Source organism: Stomoxys calcitrans, chromosome 3 (genome assembly GCF_963082655.1).
Source record: "Stomoxys calcitrans chromosome 3, idStoCalc2.1, whole genome shotgun sequence".
NCBI lineage: Eukaryota > Metazoa > Arthropoda > Insecta > Diptera > Muscidae > Stomoxys > Stomoxys calcitrans.
The window spans coordinates 91,053,662-91,074,090 of record NC_081554.1 but is presented as its reverse complement, the minus strand read 5'-3'; the positions used below and the strand labels follow the sequence as shown (position 1 = coordinate 91,074,090).

The window sequence follows — 20,429 nt, the reverse complement described above, 5'->3', positions numbered from 1 at the left end:
AACAAGTGCGTATACTCACATCTTGTGTCTGCAAAACTAGCGCCATCGTGGGGTCCACTGACAATGTATTTTTATCTAAAATTTGACTTTCAGAACTCTTAGCGGTGTAGAGAATTTTCATATTTACATCATGCATGTTGCTATACTTTTCCGAAAACTTCACCAGAGCCTGCAATCCCAATACAGTATCGTGTGTCGAGGCAAATCCTCCCATTTCGTTACGGCGTGAGATTAACCATTTTAGTATGGGCTGATCATCTGAGAGACTAGTTCGATTTGTGGCTAGTTGTGTCATAAGAACATACGATGTTATCTCAACATCTTTTTGCCAGCTGGCTACTTTTCCAGACCACCATTTACGATAGTGCTTTTGTTGTTGTTGTGCTTGTATTTTTTGCCAAATTTCTTGAAACGATGGATGTTCAGCCTTTTGTAGTAAATGAGCTACAATGGATAAATCATAGATTTTTTTCACTTTGCTTATGTTAGCTGCAAGAAAATCTAATGCCTTCTGTATTGTGTTGCGATATTTAACAACATAGCTCTGAAAATAGGAAATATATATAATTTAGATATTTATAGATAATAGTGTTAGTCGAAAATTCAAGCAGTAACAGGACAAGCGATATCCAAAGACTTCGAGAAGCAGTAGATACTGAGTATATTGGTCTGTTTTATTTGCCAATCTATCGGATTCGCTAGCTTATGGAAAGATACGTTTTAACGTTGACCAACTCTGACACTCATCCGAAACCTTGCCACATGGCCACAACAATAACACTAAACAAAACAAAAGTAATTTTAATCGGAAATAATGTTTCTCGGAGTTCAAAATTGTGATTTCATTGAAATTCGTAGCTATTTTTGAATTTCAGAAGTTTTAATCATTAAACAAGTTAGGCATAAAGTTCGGCCGGACCGAACTTTGGATACCCACCACCTGGGGTATATATGTAAATCACCTTTCGTCATAATCTGGAGAAAAATGGATTATTTATGCCCCCATGGCATCTATACCGAAAACTGGTCCGATTTGGACCAAATTCAACACGGACGTTGAGTGGTCTAATAAGTACAAATCATTGTTTAATTTTGTAGAACAAAATATTGGTCTTTTTGGAAGCCATATCCAAAAATAGACCGATCTGAACCATATACGACACGGATGTGTCAAATTTCACCGAAATCTGATTATAAATTTGCCTTTTATGGGGCCAAAACCTTAAATTAAGAGATCGGTCTGTATGGCAGCTACATCCAAATCAGGATTGATCTGGGCAAAATTGAAGAAGAATGTCGACTGGCCTAATACAACTCACTGTCCCAAATTTCAGCAAAATCGGATAATAAATCTGGCTTTTATGGGCCTAAGACCCTAAATCGGCGGATCGGCCTACATGACAGCTATATCCAAATCTAGACTGATTTGGGCCAAATTGAAGAAAGATTTCGAAGGGCCTAACAAAACTCACTGTCCCAAATTTCAGCAAAATCGGATAATAAATGTGACTTTTATTGACCTAAGACCCTAAATCGGCGGATCGGTTTATATGACAGCTATATCCAAATATGGACTGATCTGGGCCAAATTGAAGAAGGATGTCGAAGGGCCTAAAACAACCACTGTCCCAAATGTCAAAAAAAAAATCGGATGATAAATGTGGCTTTTATGGGCCTAAGACGCTAAATCAGCGGATCGGTATATATGGGCTTATATCAGGATATAGTCCGATATAGCTCATCTTCCAACTTAACCTGCTTATGGACGAAAAAGAATCTGTGCAAAGTTTCAGCTTAATATCTCTATTTTTAAAGACTGTAGCGTGATTTCAACCGACAGACGGATGGACATAGCTAGATCGTCGTAGATTTTTACGCTGATCAATAATATATATTCTTTATATGGTCCGAAACGGATATTTCGATGTGTTGCATCGAATCAGTCCGTTGTTGCAGCAACGGAATGACAAAATGAATATAATAAATATGTTGCAATCTTCCTCTTGTAATAATTGTCATTCCGTTTGAATGATGACACCATATTTTACACGATTTCCAACAAAAATCATTATTAATAGACGGAGATAAGATGGACCGCTTAGTAATGCATGCAGTATTGCATACAAAATAAGCGAGAAAATCCGATTAGGGGGTAAATAAAACAACCCGATTGTCAACATTCCACCAACGGAGGCCCCCGTAGCGTAGAGATTTGCATGTCCGCCTATGACGCTGAATGACAAGAAGAGGGAGAAAACAGCATAGTTTTTCAATGATTAAACCTTCTGGAATGCAAAAAATTGCCACAAATTTTAATAAAATTACTCTTGGGAACTCCGAGAAAATTTTATTTATAATTACAATAACTTATATTTTTGTTTCGTTGATATTTGATTTTCGGAATTAGTGTTTGTGTTGGTCAATGTTAAAGTAAGAAGGATTTAGTGGGAAGAGCGTTTTATTTGTTCATAAGCCAGCTAATTCGTTAGATTGCCAATCTAAAAAGACCAATTAGAAGTCAAAAATGAAAGCAAAGAGGGTTAACGACAATTCACTCCAACATGGTTGTAGAAGCTACATATAAAGATTTCATAAGTAGCTCAAAGAAATGAAAAAAGTCCGGTATATAGATGTGTTAGAGAGAGGTTTGGTAAATTTTAAGTAAGGGTGATGGAATTACATAGGTCTGAAGAGCAAAGCCCCAAAAGGTTTTGCAAATCTCAGGCCAAACTCTTATATATAACCTTAACCGAACCCAAAAATCTGATATTTAAATTTGATGTTAAGTACCTAGGGGAAACGCTGCAATACAAAAACCCTACGATAAAGGCGTATAAACCGATAGGTACCACACAGGATTTAAATAAAAGGTATTTGGAGGTAGAGTACTAAATGGATAAAAAAATTGGAACCAAGTGTTAAGGGGTCGCCTCTACTCCGGAAAACCCTCCAAAAGTGCGAATAGAGCGATGAGGAAAGCTTTTTGGGTGTAGTGTATGAATCTTATATATTATAAAATTTAATTTGTGTTTGTTTGTAGGTTTGTGTGTTCCTTATAGACTCAGAAACGGCTGAACCGATAGTAAAATAGTAAAGCACGAATCTGATATCAATATTTGGGAAAAGTGTCTATGGGGCCACCCCACCCCCGCAACACCACCCCAATAGTAAGAATTTGCTGACTTTTGCAATATGAGGCTCAAATAAAAGGGTTTTTAGAGTGGAACACGAATCCGATATATATTTTCAAGGCCAACTCACTGAGTGGCCGCCCATATCCCAAAACACCCCCCAAGCCGGTTATGTTTGCCGACTATGGAAATATGGGACTCAAATTGAAGGTATTTGGGAGTAGACCACGTATCTGATGTCAACAATAGGGACCAACTGTCTAGGGGATGTCCCACCACCATAGCAACCCCCAAATAGAACGTATTTGCTCATCAAGACAATTTTTGTCTTAAAGAGAGTGGAACTAATTATTTATAGTTTTTAGGGCCAATACCCCAAAACCGGACATATTTGCTGACTTTTCCAATAAGGAGTTTAAATGAGATTAGAAAATGAAATTGATATCCAATGTTGAGGCCGATCGCAATATGGGGTTCAAATAAATGATATATTGATATATGAGAATAGAGGACGTTGCTGATATATTTTCTGGGTTTAGTGTTTGGAGGACCACCCCAATCTCCAAAACACCCCTAAATCGGACTTATTTACTGACCATGTTCTGGGTTCTGGGGGTAGGGCAAGAATTGATACCCACTTTCGGGACCAATTTTCTGGGGGTCAACACCTTTCCCAAAATACCCCACAAGCAGCAATTTTTTAGTGACCATCGCAAAATAGGGCTCAAATAAAGGTATTTGGGAGTAGAATACGAATTTGATATCCAAATTTAGAACCATGTATTTAGGGTATCACCCCTTCCCCAAAACACCCCGCAAAAGGTAAAAATTTTTCGACCATGCCAATATGTGGTATTTAAGATTTGAAAACGAATTTGATAACCTATTTTAGGCCATGTGTTAGGGGGAGGACCCCTCATCGTGTAAACTCCCCTAAAACAATGGCAATATGGGGTTTAAATAAATGGCTTTTGAAAGAAGATCATGATGCTGATATTTTTTTCAGGGCCAAGTGCCTGGTGGACCACCTCACCCCCGAATACACCCCTAAATCAGACATCATGAGAGTAGCGGGCTGAAATAAAGTATTTTAAGAATGGAGTACACCTTACATCCAAACTAAAATTCGTAAACCAATAAAGATTATATGGGATTCGGACAAAGGTATTTATACTGTTAAACAATTAGTCAAGCGATATACTATATTCGTAGCATGGTATTTCATATAAAGCTCTTTAATTGTCGAAAATAAATATTCCAAGGAATATAAAGTAAAAGAAGGCGCAGCGGAGCAGGCCCGGGTCAGCTAGTCTGACATAAAAATTAAGGGTCATTATCACACAAGCGAAAATTCGCTTTTATCTGTTCACTTATCTTCGATATCTCACAAAATATTGGGTACACTTCGTCATCGTTCACGGTTTTATTTAGAGGGCTAAAGCTATTACTTGGAATTTCCAACCCCAGATCATGATCAGGAATTAGTTCCTCAGTGCAACAGGTTCAACGGTAGGAACTAGAAGTTATCATCTTTCTCTTGTAAGTTAGTCTGATGGCAGACTGCCACTTTAACCTAACCTAACCTGGCAAATATTCAATTAAAAGCATTTTTATTAAAAAAATCAAAGATTTGTTATGTAATTAAATTAATTATGCCAGAAGTTCATCAATATTTCGTAGCAAAAGTTCTTTTAATTTTACTTTAAAAATGGCTACACTTATTACCGATATAATATCCAAAGGTACATTATTAAGACTTTGACAACCAGAATATTTGATCCTTTGTTTAGTTGTTTCACTTCGACATTAGGGTTAGGTTAGGTTGAAAAGGATATTAATCCGTCCCATGCCACTATGGACATACACCTAAGCCAGTAATCGGTTTGTTGTGTCCTCTAAAAACTATAAAGTAATCTCTAAAAAGAAAATTTTAAATAAGAATTTCCGTGCTACTTACAAAATCCTTAATTGTTTTCAATGTCACTCCCCTAAGTTGTCTGATATTGTATCTCCACCTAAGTACCGGTTTCTGTTGGACGCGAAAGCGGGGCAATGACAAAGGAAATGCTCCAACGTCTCATCATCTTCCCCGCATGCCCTACACATGCTATCACTTGCCACACCGATTTTACATAAGTGAGCTCGTAGTGCTATGTGTCCCGTTATGATACCAATAGCTATACTGACCTCCTTCTTGCTTCCTTTCAGTAATAGCCTCGTCTTTTACGATCTGGATCCCCCATAGGATTTTCGCCGTCCTACCGACCGTTTCACTGTTCCACAATATTGCATGCGCGTTCGTCGCCTACTCCCTTAACTCGGACTGCATTGACCCGAAAGTTTTCTGGTTAACCAAGTTTATTAAAGGCAGTCCTCTGGCCTTCATCGCCAAATCGCCCGGCGTCCAAACGATGTGGATTTTGCACTGAAAGACTGTTCGTGACCTTAGCGTCTTGGTTGTTATTGTCCTTATGGCAATTTTACTGTCGGGAAAGATGTTCAAACTCGACGTCACCACACCACACCACCTCACGCATTCCGTGATCGCCTGGATCTCCGCATACAGGACCGTATTATGGTCAGGCAGTCTAAAACAGATCTCAGTCCATGGGTTCTCAATGCAGTGCCTCGCACTCCACTTCAAAGTTTATCTTAGGTATCCGATCGGAAACCTCTTCGTGGTGCGTTAAATTGGCCCACCTTCGTCTTCCTCGTGAACAGACATATTTTAGTCTTCTCTGGGTTAACATTGAGAACTCTGGGTCTAGTCCAGTCATATGCCATATGCAAGACCCTTTCGGCCCTTCTGCATAGCTCGTTCGGATCCTTACCTCTTAGAAGTATTATAACATCGCCTACGTAGCAGTCTGGTTCAAATCCCTCTTCAGTCAGCATCCGTATATATCATTAATGGTGGTCTCCCATAGGAGTGGCGATGAAATGCCCCCCTGTGGCGTGCCTTGTGCCACTTTCTCCCTTATATTTATGCCATCTGATACACAATTTATCCACCTGTTTCTTGGCATATGGTTTATCCAGTCTCTAAGGACCGGGTTCACCCGGTACTGGTCTATGGATTGGATCTGAAGCTATTACTTGTATCAAAACGAAATGAGGTCTGAATCTTATAAGGGAATAATATGCAACTTGTTAATGCGTGCATACTCAAATAATAACGATGAATCACGTTCCACATACAGTATAGTAGACATATATCGTCGGCATACAAAATAAGTTATAATACCCTGTACCACAGTAGAGGTAATAAGTTCAAACGCTTTACTAAGTTCATAGAAAATGCCAGCAACACCACAGTGTCCTCTAAAGTCCAAAAATGTTACCTAAGAATAAAGGTAACTATGCTGATTGGTTTGCCATCGGCACACTCTTATGTACGGATGGAAATGTTAATCTTGTTACAACATAACAGCAAGTATTAAAAAAAGATTTTCGTGTATGAGGATAGTTCCGAATCGCAGAAGACGATTCAGAGTGTGTACCCACCGAAAAATTATATGGCAGCAGGCGCAGAAGCTGCCAGATGAGCTATAATTTGTTAGACCGAAAGTGAATGCATCGTCTTCTTTGTAAGATCGGGCTTGAAAAACGACAACTGGAATCTTTATATACTCTGCGGCAGCTACAGAGGTGTTAAACCACGTTTACCCCCAAAGACCAAACCCACTTGATTTGAGATAATTTTCTAATCCCGTTTACACTACGATGCAAGCGATTTGCATTTGTCAACAAGGATGTTGTTGACAGCATTTTAATTGTGATCAGCATTTTTGTTGTTTTCAGCATGTATATTGTAAACAGCAATTAAATAGCGAAGCAATTTCATTAAATTTAGCTACTAAATTTTATAATTTCAATAAGAAATGGTTAGATGTTGAAAAAAAGTACAAACGAGGTGTTGCATTTGAATTTCGAAAGAGATTGGTTGCAAATCTCTTCAAATAAGTAGATTTGCTCTCACTGTAAATATGGTTTTAGCCTTCTTCCAATCTCATATGAAATTTTAACTAGCGTGCAGTGTGAGATATTGAGATCATAAGTCAATTGAATATTTTGCCCCTTACGTGGTAAATCTTCCAAGTATTTGTAGATAACAAGGCAGCTGTTGACAATGCCATTCGTTCAAAGAAATTGAAAGCTTAAAAGTTTAGAAGCTTAAAGCAAAGTACCTGTAACACTCGATATGAAAATCAAATGGAAAGAACATGTGAAGAAAAACAAGTTATAATAATCTTATATACCCTCCACAAGAGCATTTGTCGAGCTCTTGCCACGGTATCTCTTTTTATGTAAACAAAGGATAAAAGAAAAGAATTGCTATGGTATTGGAACAATACCAAGTTATGGTTCATTTCGGACCATAATTGAACTGAATATTGGAGACCATAGTAGAAGTCATTGTGTAAAATTTCAGCCAAATCTAGTAAGAATTGCGCACTTTAGGGGCTGAAGAAGTAAAATTGGGAGATTGGTTTATAGTGGAGCTGTATTAGGCTATAAACCGATTCATGCCATATTCGTATGTTAAAGGTAATGAGAGAATTCGTTGTATAAAATTTCAACCAAATATTTGCGTCCTTTAGAGTCTCAAGAAGTCAAGATCCTATATCGGTTTATATGGGAGCTATATCAGGTTATGAACCGTTTTGAACTATTCTTAACACAGTTCTTGAAAGTTAAAACAAAACATGTCATGTAAAATTTCAGCTAAATCGGATAATAGTTGCGCCCTCTAGTGGCTCAAAAGTCAAGACCCCAGATCGATTTATATGGCAGCTATATTATGTTATGGACCGATTTGAACCATTCTTAAAACAGTTGTTAGAAGCCATAACAAAACATGTCATACAATATTTCAGCCAAATCGGATAGGAATTGGTCCATGTAGAGGCTCAGGAAGTCAAGACCCCAGATCGGTTTACATGGCAGCTATATCCGGTTTTGGACCGATTTGAACTATTCTTAGCACAGTTGTCGAAAGTCATAACAAAACATGTCTTGCAAGATTTCAGCCAATTCGGATAATAATTGCGTTCTCTAGTGGCTTAAGAAGTCAACACCCCAGATCGCTTTATATGGCAGCTATATCAGGTTATGGACCTTTTTGAACTATTCTTAACACAGTTGTTGGAAGTCATAACAAAACACGTTGTGCAAAATATGGCAGCTACATAAAAACGTGAACCGATATAGCCCATTTATAATCCCAACCGACCTACACTAATAAGAAGTATTTGTACAAAATTTCAAGCGGCTAGCTTTACTCCTTCGAAAGTTAGTGTGCTTTCGACGGACAAACGGAAGGATGACGACTTAAAATGTCATGACGATCGAGAATATATACACTTTATGGGGTCTTAGACGAATATTTCGAGGAGTTGCAAAGAGAATGACGAAATGAGTATATCCCCATCCTATGGTGGAGGGTATAAAAATAAGGAAATAAGAACAAGTAAAGCGCGCTAAGTTCGGCTGGGCTAAATCTTATATACTCTTCACCATGGATTGCATTTGTCAAGTTCTTTGCCCAGTATCTCTTTATAGGCAAACAACGTATAATGGATACAAATTACCATGTTATTGGAGCCTTATCTCGTTATGGAGCGATTCGGAGCCTACTTAGTTTGGATGTTGGAGACCATAGTAGAACTCATTGTGAAAAATTTCAGCCAAATCGGATAAGAATTGCGCCCCATATGGGCTCAAGAAGTTTAATCGGGGATAATTTTATATGGGAGCTATATCAGGTTATGAACCGATTTGAAAAATACTTGACATAGTTTTTGGAAGTCAAATCGGATAATAATTGCGCTCTCTACAAGCTAAGGAAATCAAGCTCCAAGATCGGTTTATATGGCAGTTAAATTAAGTTATGAACCGATTTTGACTGTACTTAGCAAATTTAATAGAAGTTATAACAAAACAGCACATACAAAATTTCAATCAAATCGGATAAGAATTGCGTCCCATATGGGCTCAAGAATTCAAGATCCGAGATCGGTTTATAAGACAGCTAAATCAAAACATGGACCGATATGGTCCATTTACAATCTCAACCGATCTACCCCCATGCTATGGTGGAGGGTACAATAAAACTCAGTCAAATCTACTAGATTCTCACAGAAAACAGAGTTTCTACAGAAAACAAATTACTTCTTTATAATCATAATTTGGTGTTATGGCACTCAGCTTTGGGGCCGTGGAGCTTAATCCAAATTAACTGAATCCAGAAAACACTGAACCAAATACTACGCACCATAGTTAATGCTTCATGGTACGTTAGAAACAGGGATCTAAAAACCAAAAGTATTGTTGAAGAAATATCTCTCCATGCACAAAAGCATGCAGAAAAATTAACACATGAAAACACGGATCTGAAAGATATTTATAACAACTATTCTACCACAATAATGCTGCTAGGGACTGTTCCGTCGCATTTGCTAAACTAATTTTAAGCAAATCGTAAAAATTATAGTGTAATTGTCGAATTACTTCTCAACGAATGTGCTTACTAATTATAAGTGTTAGTTCTAAGCAGAACAGATCGGTTGTCATTGAAAATAACATTTGTTTAATGGAAAAGAAGGCATAATTGAGTTGGCTGAACCGAATTGAGTGGACTTCGATGGCGATTTTCGAATGGGTTATAAAATAATCCGTACAAAATTTCCAGAAAATGTGTTCATGATTTTAATAACTACGGCTCTATATGTGCAAATAGGACGGAGTATATGTATATGGAAGCCAAACAGAAATCTGAACCGATTTTGAAAAATTGCTGAATAAATGTGCTTGCTGTGACTCTAGAACCGATTTATATGAAATTCATCAGCAATATCAAGAGTCACAAGAAAATCATTGATATAAAATTTCGATAGAACCGGTTGACAAATGACCCCATTATTTCAACATTACTCAAAATCAGACAAACATATATATGGAAGCTATATCTAAATCTGAACAGATTGCAACCAAAGCCTTTAGACATTGTGGCAGCCGTTACGCAAAATTATGCAAAATTCTGGGAAGATTGTCTAAAAAATGTGCTTGCATTTGGTCTTGATGTGAAAATTGGACGATTTATATATGTGGAAGCTATATCAAAATCCGAACCGACTTCTGTGAAGTTCCTGAAGTTCGTCTCTACGCCTATTTTGGGTGATTTTTATACCCTCCACCATAGGATGGGGGTATACTAATTTCATCATTCCATTTGTAACTCCTCGAAACATTTGTTTAAAGTCATATATTCTTGATAATATATATATATATATATATTCTTGATCGTCATGACGTTATAAGTCGATCTAGCCATGTCCGTCCGTCCGTCTATCTGCCGAAGGCACGCTAACTTTTGAAGAAGTAAACCTAACTGATTGAAATTTTGCACAAATATTTCTTATTAGTCGGTTCATGTTTTGATATAGCTGCCATATAAACCGATCTTGGATCTTGTTTTTGTAATGACTTCCAACAACTGTTGCCATAGAACTGTAGCTGTAGCTGCCATATAAATAACTGTCGCTGCCATATAAACCGATCTTCCGATTAGAATTCTTGAGCCTCTAGAGGGCGTAATTATTATCCGATTTGGCTAAAATTTTGTACAACAGCTTCTGCCACGACCTTCAATATACAATTCAAATATGGTCTGAATCGGTCTATAGCCTGATACATCACCCATATTAACCGTTCTCCCGATTTTACTTCTTGAACCCCTAAAGGGCGCAATTCATATTGATTTCATATTCATATGTTCTCCAATATCCAATAGTCGGAATCGGACTATACTGCTCCATATAGTACTAAAACAAAACACAACTAATATCTCTCTTACCTGGTCCTCGAAAAATGCCAACAGCACAAACGATGTAAAGCCGTAAATACTTTGCCCAGCTGGTTGTGAAAGTTGACCCGTAAAGGGGAAATCTCCCCGTGGCAGTTGTTTATTTGCCAGAAACTCCATACCACTATCAATGAGATCATTGCGGATCGGAAAATATTTCTTGGCCTTGATGAAAAATCGTATAGTATATGCTGTAAGCCAAGTACTAGGTTCTGTCTCCTTTCCTTCACCGAACATACTGAAGCCACCAGATTTGTGTCGGTACGATAGTTGCTGTTGATAACCGATCTCCAAAAAACGTTTGGTCCTCTCCATGAGTTCTTTAGTTTTGGCGTCCAACTGGGATGCTGTGAGATAATCCAAAATTAAAATGCTTGGTGCAAAGTTGACCATGTTTTGTTCACCGCTGCCGGTTGGCAACCGAACTAAATTCTGCAGATGCTCCAATGTGGGAACCAGAGTGTCTCCACCCACAGATAGTGCTATATATTCCGAATTTGATATTATATTCCCCGTTATAGGAAAGACAAGGGATGCTTGCTTTGAATCGTTCTTAGCACTACTTATATAAAGGGCTTCATTGCCTTGTTGCTGTATTCCCTCCGGTTCCACATAGAGCTTGGTAACTAGAGCATCGCTTGAGAGTGCATTTCGAGCGACAACACGAATGGTTATGTCTCCGAATTTTTCTGCAACTAAAATGAATTCTACCATGTCGACTCCATTTGCTGGTACCAGAATGGTTTTTTGAAATGTCTGATTATTTTGTTCGGGACCTGCAACAAAATATTCCTCGCCTTGGGTCATTACTATGCTAGCTTCAACACTTTGATTGTGATTATTAACTACAGTTATTGGTATTGAAATCAGTTCACCCATTTTTGCCGAATGCGGCAGATCTAGAAGTATAAAGAATGGCTTTGACGACAAAATATTGACCGGTCTTCTTAGAGTGCCGAAACCAGTATTCTCATGCATCGAAAAGGCAGTTATATGCCATGTCGTAATTGTATCCGGTATGTCAAAGGTTAGCAGTGTATTTTCTTTTTCTCTGTAATTGTAAAAAAAATTCATGGAATATTTTCATTGGTGACTGTAAATATTTTCCAGTTTTTAACATACATTTCATAACATTGAAATATCCAGGTTTTTGGAAATTTTCTACGAAAGTCTTTTTCCGGAATCGAATCTCTGGGGTTAAAATTTCTAACCCAATCTAGGAAGTTATAGAAAAAAATCGAGTAATAACTCAGGTTGAATTGAAAATTAATTTATCCTTCACCATGGATTACTGTCTACTTATCCCGATTGCAAATGCCAATTATTTTGTCCAAGAACATTCCATTGAGGAACAGAGGGCAAACTTTTTTCATATAAGTGAGGGCTGTCCGATTCAAGTTTAAGCTCAATGATAAAGGACCTCTTATTTATAGCCGAGTTTAAACGGCGTTCTGCAGGTCGTCACCTCTTTTGAGTCAGACCCATTGGTAAGTATACCGATCAGAATTAGAATAGAGCTGTCTTAGAAACATTCTAGATCGAGTTGGGAAAGAGATATCTTTACGAAATATGGATTGGCGTAAAGTAGACTAATGAAACTTGTTAACAAAATTTTTCCAGTCATATAGGGTTATGTTTTGGAAGACAATTGGCTTGTCGAAAGTCGGCAATTTTTATATCCAAAAAAATCAAAAAAATTTTAGGAGTGAGATTTCTTCTAGTGCCTTTTTGCATTTGATGGGTTCAATATTAAAAAAAAAATAAATTTATGGCAATAAGCCTACTACTTTTTACAGCAGGTGCGAACTTTCTTCGTTAAATCGCCTTACAAAAATTATAATTTTTTAAAGACATAGTTGCTGAGGAAATGAAAAAATTGATTTCCAAATTTTTAAAATTTTTTTTGAAACAATTTAAAAAAAAAAAATAAACATAAATCTTAATGCTCTAAATATCGAATATATGACAATCCATCAAAATCGGACAAGGGAATCGAGGATCAGGCGTTAATGGGTTAACTTCTGATTCTATTTAGCTTTGCTCATCGAATTTTGCAGTTGCCATTTTTTCTCGCAAGGACGAACGCTACACTCAGAAAAATAAGATTGCTGATATAAGCAAACATTTCAAATTAAAAATTGTTAACCTTCGAGGAAAGAAGTTTTAATTTTTTGATAGTCGAAACGTTATTTTGTTCGGAGTTATTTTGTCTTTTGAAGCATAAATAAGATTTAAGTAGATATTTTGTCTGATGTTATTTGAAAGATTTACGCACAAATAAGCACTTGCAGTGACATTCAAAGAATGTTCAAGTGCACAACAAAAATAGTTTAACAATGTTGTAAGGCTTTCTTCTCTCTTGTTTGAGGCTGGAAAAAACATTACTTACTTAAATTGGCTATTACAGAACAATTGTCCCTTTAGCAGCTGCTTCTAAAATCTCTGACATCAAGTTTCGAGGTGTGTCCCACCACTTGATATTTCCATCGGGCTCTTAGTTGTCCCTGTTTGCGTATACCACCGTGATCGTCTTCAAGAGACTTCTTTGCTGGGGCTGACGCGTTTAACTATGCTATCATTGTCATACAATCGTAGTTCGTACTACGCCTATATTCTACATTAACGGTAACTGGTCCATATATTTAACGAAGGATTTTTTTCTCAAACACTACAAGTACTACCTCATCTGCTTCCACAAGTATCAATGCTTGGGAGCAATAACGCAAGTTGGGTTTCTTGGGCAAGCAAAACCCATGTTTGGACGGAGAGAAGCGGGAGGTCTTCCACAGGGAGAAGAAGGAGAAAGAAACTCTCCTTGTGGTTGGCATTGATTAAGTCTCCGTGACGAGTTTGGCCAAGACTAAAAGCATGACGCACTTCGGGAGCAAAGTTGCCTTTTTCTAGATTGGGAAGACTAGAATAGGCAGAAATTCTCTTTTTGAGACATCAGGCCGTGCAGAGGCAGGTGACTCAATATCGCCGAACGAACAGGGGGCTGACAATTAGACAACCACGTCCATAGACGACCCGGAACAAAGTTTCTGGACTGAACCATATCAACTACCAATTATTCTATGCTAACACTGGTACTCGGCCGAGGACCAACGTTATTTGTCATAAAAATTTTAATTATATATTTTCCCCAGAGTTGTCAACGTCGGATGGAACTATGGTGAGAGAGACAGGGAGACGTTGGAGCATACCTGGCATCACTTTATCTGCCTTTCGCTGCAACGGCTTGTGAGGAAAGCAAAAGAGACAGGAAACGGTGCGATGCGAACTCTCACCACATTTCGAAGCGGGGCCAAGCTCTGGTAGAGTTCTTGAATACTAACGACCTAATAACACTTAATATTGGTAACACCGCTATCTTTGTTAATAGGATTAGGGAGGAGGTATTAGATGTGACGATATGTTCGGAAAATCGAATCGATTGGAGGGTCTCCATGGAACACTCTATCTCTGACCATCGTTACATTAAGTTTAGAATAGCACGGCCAGCGCCGAATCCGATAAGCTTCTGGAATAAATTGAAAACCAACTGGCCAAAATTCGGAAGACTACTCAGAAAAAGTCTTGGGCAAGATAATTAAAATTGTCTAAGCATAGAAGATATTGACGAAAATGTCAACAGGATTACGACTGCACTGGTGGTGTCCTTCGAAGATAGTTATTCTCTTCGGGAAAGCAAGTAAGCCCAAGAAGAACCCTGGATGACCGGGGATATTCGCAATATTGGGAAAGAGGTCCGCAGACTTTTTAACACAGCACGTCGTAAAAAAGCGGAAATATATTGGGATGTGTATTACACACGGCTCAAAGAATACAGTAGATTACCAGGGCGGTAAAAAGGCCTCCAGGAAGTTTTTCTGTGAACAGGTCGATAGCGTTAATGACGCCATCAAGATAAAAAGTTTCTCTCAAAAACTCATCTCCAAACTGAAACTTTAGAAGACGACATGGGAGTGAGAGCAAAGACAACGGTGGACATGTTGAGGCTTTTGATGAAAACCCATTTAAGTCACCAGGACCTGATGGAATATTTCCGGCGTTACTACAGAAAGAGGCAGACTATCTGGTGCCTGGGACTTGCATATACTCCGAAAGCGTGGCAGGAGGCAAGGGTGGTGTTTATACCCAAGCCCGGCAAGGTAAGTTTTGCGACACCAAAGGCCTACAGACCCATAAGCCTTACGTCCTTTCTACTCAAAACCATGGAACGTTATGTGGACACCATGATAAAGAGTATGTCATCCTGCGAACTGCTCAAATACAAACAGTATGCCTATGTCAAGGAAGGTCCGTGGAGACTACCGAGGTTGTGCATAAAACAGGAACAATCCTTCGATGCCAACACATACACCCGGGCGGTATGCATTGACATCGAGGGGGCTTTTAACGATGTGCGGACCGACACACTGATCCAATCCTTAGACCAATACCGGGTGGACCCGGTCCTTAGAGACTGGATAAACCATATGCAAAGGAACAGGTGGATAAATTGCGTGTCCCATGGCATAAGTATAAGGGCGCTGGAGATTATTCTACATATCCGATCCATTGACATACAAATTAAGTGTGAGGCAGCCACTGCGGCAAAGCGATTTAAGGCGATGGGAGAATGGATTGAGGATGGGAGCAGTTCATACTATTGCGGTATAACCGAGGTGACGATGGGAAACCTGGAAGGAAGATAAGAGGTTTCCGATCGGATACCTGAGATGACACGGGAGGTCGTGTGCGAGGCACTGCTGCCATCGGCACAGTCTTGGATTGAAGGAACCCTAGTATTGCCATCTGGAAGATCATGTTACACGGATGGATCAAAGCTAGAGGACAGAGTGGGCCTGGGGGTCTTGACGTAAGGGCAATAACAACCCGGACGGTAAGGTTACGAACATTCTTGCAGCGTAAGAAGGAGATTAACGCCTACTCTGAGGATGGCAAAATCCGCATCGTTTGGGTGCCGGGCCATTACAGAGTAAGGGGAAATGAAAGGGCACACGATTTGGCGGTGGAGGCCAGAGGACTGCCGTCAATAAACTTGGTTAACCTGAAGCCTTTCGGGTTGACGCAGTCCGAGTTAAGAGAGTGGGCGACGAAAGCGCATGCAACAGTTTGGAACAGCGAAACTGTCGGTAGGGCGGCGAAAATCCAGATCGCGAGAAGATGAGGCTATTACTAAAAGGAAGTAAGAAGGAGTTTAGTATAGTTATTGATATCATAACGGGACACATAGGACTACGGGCTCCCTTATGTAAATCGGTGGGGTAAGTGATAGCATGTGTGGGGCATGAGAATTCCTAACTTAAAATTTTCTTTTTAGTGGTTTCTTTATAGTTTTTAGAGCGCACAACAAGCCGATTACTGGCTTAGGTGTATGTCCATAGTGACATAGGGCGGATTTATATCTGCATCCTCTTTTTAATCTTAACTAACCTGTTGAATGTTAAATTGGAACGCCGTTTAGAGTTTATTTGATATTTTAATGTTGAAATGAAGGTTGTATATCAGCTTTTTGGACGTGCTCAATTTTCCGGCTGTTTAGTTTTTAGGTGAAAGTGCCAAATTTCAATAAATTAAAGTAAGGAATGCGCCTCTTATGTCCTCAAGAACTTAAACCGTCAGATTGATATGTGTGGAAGCTAGCTACAAAGATATATCCAACTATGGGCAGATCTTGATAAAACTCGGTGCGAATATCGAGGGCCCTAATAAAACTGATAGGAGCATGTAGAATCCAAATCAGGTAAGTAAAAAAACTCACCAAACTAATTTTCAGCAAAATTGGGTAATGAATTAGCCGTTTGTAGCCTCAAATCCTAAAATTGACTATATTAAGATTAAGGTGGAAAATACATACAGTTCAGAATACAATACAACAGTTCAGAATTTTTAGCCTGATATCAACAAGCAGACGGATAGACGTATTTAGTGTGTCTTAGAATTTTACGAAAATCAGCAATAAATATACTTCATAAGGTCGGTGGTTGTATAACCTGTCCTTCGGCGGTGGGTATAGAAATTTAGTGTAAAAAAATGTGCAATCAATGCATCAAACCTAGTTTTCGTTTCTAATAATAAATACGAGAATTAATCATTTTTGTGTTGCCATTATACATTTATATACACCATTAGTGATGACACTCATTTTGTTAGTAAAAACAGCAAAAATGTTTGCTGAAACAGCAGAAAGTCTGCTAAAAATGGGACAGCAATCATTTGTTGCTAAACAGCAAACAATTTCTTCTGTTTTCAGTTTTTGAAAAGTAAAAAAAAATCAAAAATGATATAAATATTGAAAAGAATGTTGTATTCCATCTTATTTTTCAATTTTACAATATATAACTAAAATTTTTTCCAAATTTTCTACAATTTGGTAATTTTTGATCGAATTTAAATAACAGCAGACACAATAAGTACTCATTTTATATATCCTTTTGAACAAAAAAAAAATTATCGTCCAAAATTGCCTAACTTTTTTAATAATGCCTCATTTGTAATTTCGGAGTTTAAAAATTTTGGATTGAGTTATTCAAAATTTTTTAATTTAATATCAGCAGACCGTGTTTGCTGATATCAGCAGACCAATTTTTCTGGGTGTACAATTATCTGTTTTTGAAAACAATCCCTTCAATGGTTAAGGATATTTTGCAATATGACTACTAATTAGATAGTTCTACTTACCATCTTCGATCCCAAGGCATTCTAAAAATATAGAAAATTAAATTAAGTACATATACATTTATTTCTTTTTACAATCAGTTTTTGATGAAGGATACTTTAAAACGTGTAATATCATAGACAAAGGATAAACATAACAATATGTTCAAAAAAGCTCTAACAGATGGGAGAAATATCAGATTCTCAGTCGTTTATATGTGAGTAAGCAAGAAATCCGGGCGAAATAGAACGGAGAAAGTTTGAGTTATTTCATTATCATTTTGAGTTTCAAAGTCTATACCTTTGTTTTATCTATGGAAATATTGAAAACCAAGCATCGGTTCTGATTAGCTTTGACTTGGCAAAATCCAGGCTTATTTTGGTCATCCTTCATCTCAAATGTGAACACAAGTTTCTCAACGATGTCAAATGGGATAAAATGTGCCACGAGTTCATCCGCAGAAACAAAAAAGATTGTTTGGGGCGTCAGGTTAGTAGCACATTACACCGAAATTTTGAGGAAATTACTATCACAAACGAAGATGATTAAAAATGATCCCCCTTATGTTGACGACCCCCGCAAACGTTTTATGGACCATGATTTGCCTATCAGAACCTGGAATGTCCGCACTCTTTATAGAGAGGGTGCAGTGTACGTTTTAAAAGGACCTAAAACTTACGAATATTCGCATCCGCAAGTTCTGACAAGTGTTCAAAGAATGGCGAACCTAAAGTAGAATCCCTCTGCTTACCAATGCTGGACAAACGCACAGAAGGTCTTCTACACCGATTGAAAAAAATCTACTGATATTAGCAAACATTGGTTGCTGACTGATAGTAGTTTATTTTATTGCTATTACTGCAGTTTTGCTGTTACAGCAAAATATAGCAAAATGTTTGCAATTTTGCTGCGCTCTTAATTTTGTTGTTGTTAGAAGTATAGTAAAACAAAATAAAATAAAATAAAATAAAATAAAATAAAATGATATGAAATAAAATGAAATAAAATAAAATAAAATAAAGTAAAATAAAACAAAATAAAATAAAATAAAATAAAATAAAATAAAATAAAACAAAATAAAATAAAATAAAGTAAAATAAAACAAAATAAAATAAAACAAAATAAAATAAAATAAAAAAAAAATAAAATAAAATAAAATAATATAAAATAAAATAAAATAAAATAAAATAAGATAAAATAAAATAAAATATCATTTGCCCAACAGTCGGAAAATTTATAGATTTATCCATTAGAGCACCAGGCGAATGAGAGATAACTAGAGAAAAGCGGATAGGAGAAACGTCTCTTCCGCAGGAAGAAGAAGGGAATGGAAAGACGCGAGTGTGAGCAAATCGAAATGTTCAGAAACCAGAATAAAGTCCGAAAATTCCACCAAAGAATTAAACATCAAACCGATGGCTTTGGTACAGGCGCATCCTCCCGCAGAGACAAAGAAGGAAATCTTGTTACTGATACAGATAGTGTGCTGAGTATACCGCAGGACCAATCCTTGATGATGGTATAGAATGTGTACCACCTGGTCAAAACGAGGTCCACGTTGCAGTAACCCGGCTGAAAAACAATAAGGCAGCAGAAGCTGCTGGGTTACCGGCTGAACTGGTTACCGGCTCGTCTGCTCAAATTGCCTAGAAGAACGCATACCCGATGATCGGAACTTCAGCATACTATCTCCCGTACACAAATAAGAGGGAATATGTCCCCTCCACATCGATCGAACTGTGTGAAGGATGAAAGTCTAAAGTCAACGAAATAACTGGGCTCTGTCAATGTGGCTTTTTTGGAGGTCACCGTAGCGCAGAGGTTAGCATGTCCGTCTATGACGCTGAACGTCTGGGTTCGAATCCTGGCGAGACCATCTGAAAAAATTTTTCAGTGGTGGTTTTCCCCTCCTAATGCTACCAACATTGTTGGGCACTATGCCATGTAAAACTTCTCTCCAAAGAGATGTCGCAATGCGGCACGCCGTTTGGACTCGCCCCTTATCATTGAGCTTAAACTTGAATCGAACTGCACTTATTTATATGTGAGAACTTTGCCCCTGTTCCTTAGTGGAATGCTCATGGGCAAAATTTGCATTTGCAAAATAATATATATTGAAGACCATAGTGGAAGTCGTTCTGTGAAATTTCAGCCAATTCGGATAAGAATTGCGCCCTTTAAGGGCTCACGAAGTAAAATCGGGAGATCGGTTTATATGGGAGCTGTGTCAAGCTATAGACCGATTCAGACATTATTTGACACGTATGTTGAAGATCATGGATTAAGATCATTTAGACCATACTTACTCCTAACTAACATACTTACTTATAACTTCTCCTCCTAGAGGCTCAAGAAATCAAGATCCCAGATCGGTTTATATGACAGCTATATCAGATTATGGACTGATATGAATCATGCTTAGCACAGTCATTGGAAGTTATAATAAAACACTTCATGCATAATTTTAACCAAATCAGATAAGAATTTCGCCCTCTAGTCTCTCAAGAAGTCACGATCCAAGATCGGTTTATATGACAGCTATATCAAAACATGGACCAATATGGCCCATTTACAATCCCAACCGACCTACACTAATAAAAAGTATTTGTGCAAAACATCAAGCGCCTAGCTTTACTCCTTCGAAAGTAAGCGTGCTTTCAACAGACAGACTGACGGACGAACATCGCTAAATACATTTAAAATGTCATGACGATCAAGAATATATTGGGTTGCCCAAAAAGTAATTGCGGATTTTTTAAAAGAAAGTAAA

At 37.9% G+C, this 20,429-nt stretch overlaps 1 protein-coding gene across 1 annotated transcript in view; it reads right to left on the bottom strand.

The window, feature by feature from the left end:
• The window catches only part of LOC106087774 (thioester-containing protein 1 allele R1), a 52,797-nt gene that overhangs the window by 12,513 nt on the left and 19,855 nt on the right, over positions 1-20,429 (bottom strand). Inside the window, exons 7-10 of the mRNA XM_013252938.2 lie at positions 17,683-17,703; positions 12,118-12,211; positions 10,987-12,046; positions 20-544 (exon numbers count right to left, since the gene is read on the bottom strand). Of these exons, the coding sequence (XP_013108392.2) occupies positions 20-544; positions 10,987-12,046; positions 12,118-12,211; positions 17,683-17,703 (1,700 nt within the window). The remainder of the gene's footprint in view (positions 1-19; positions 545-10,986; positions 12,047-12,117; positions 12,212-17,682; positions 17,704-20,429) is intronic.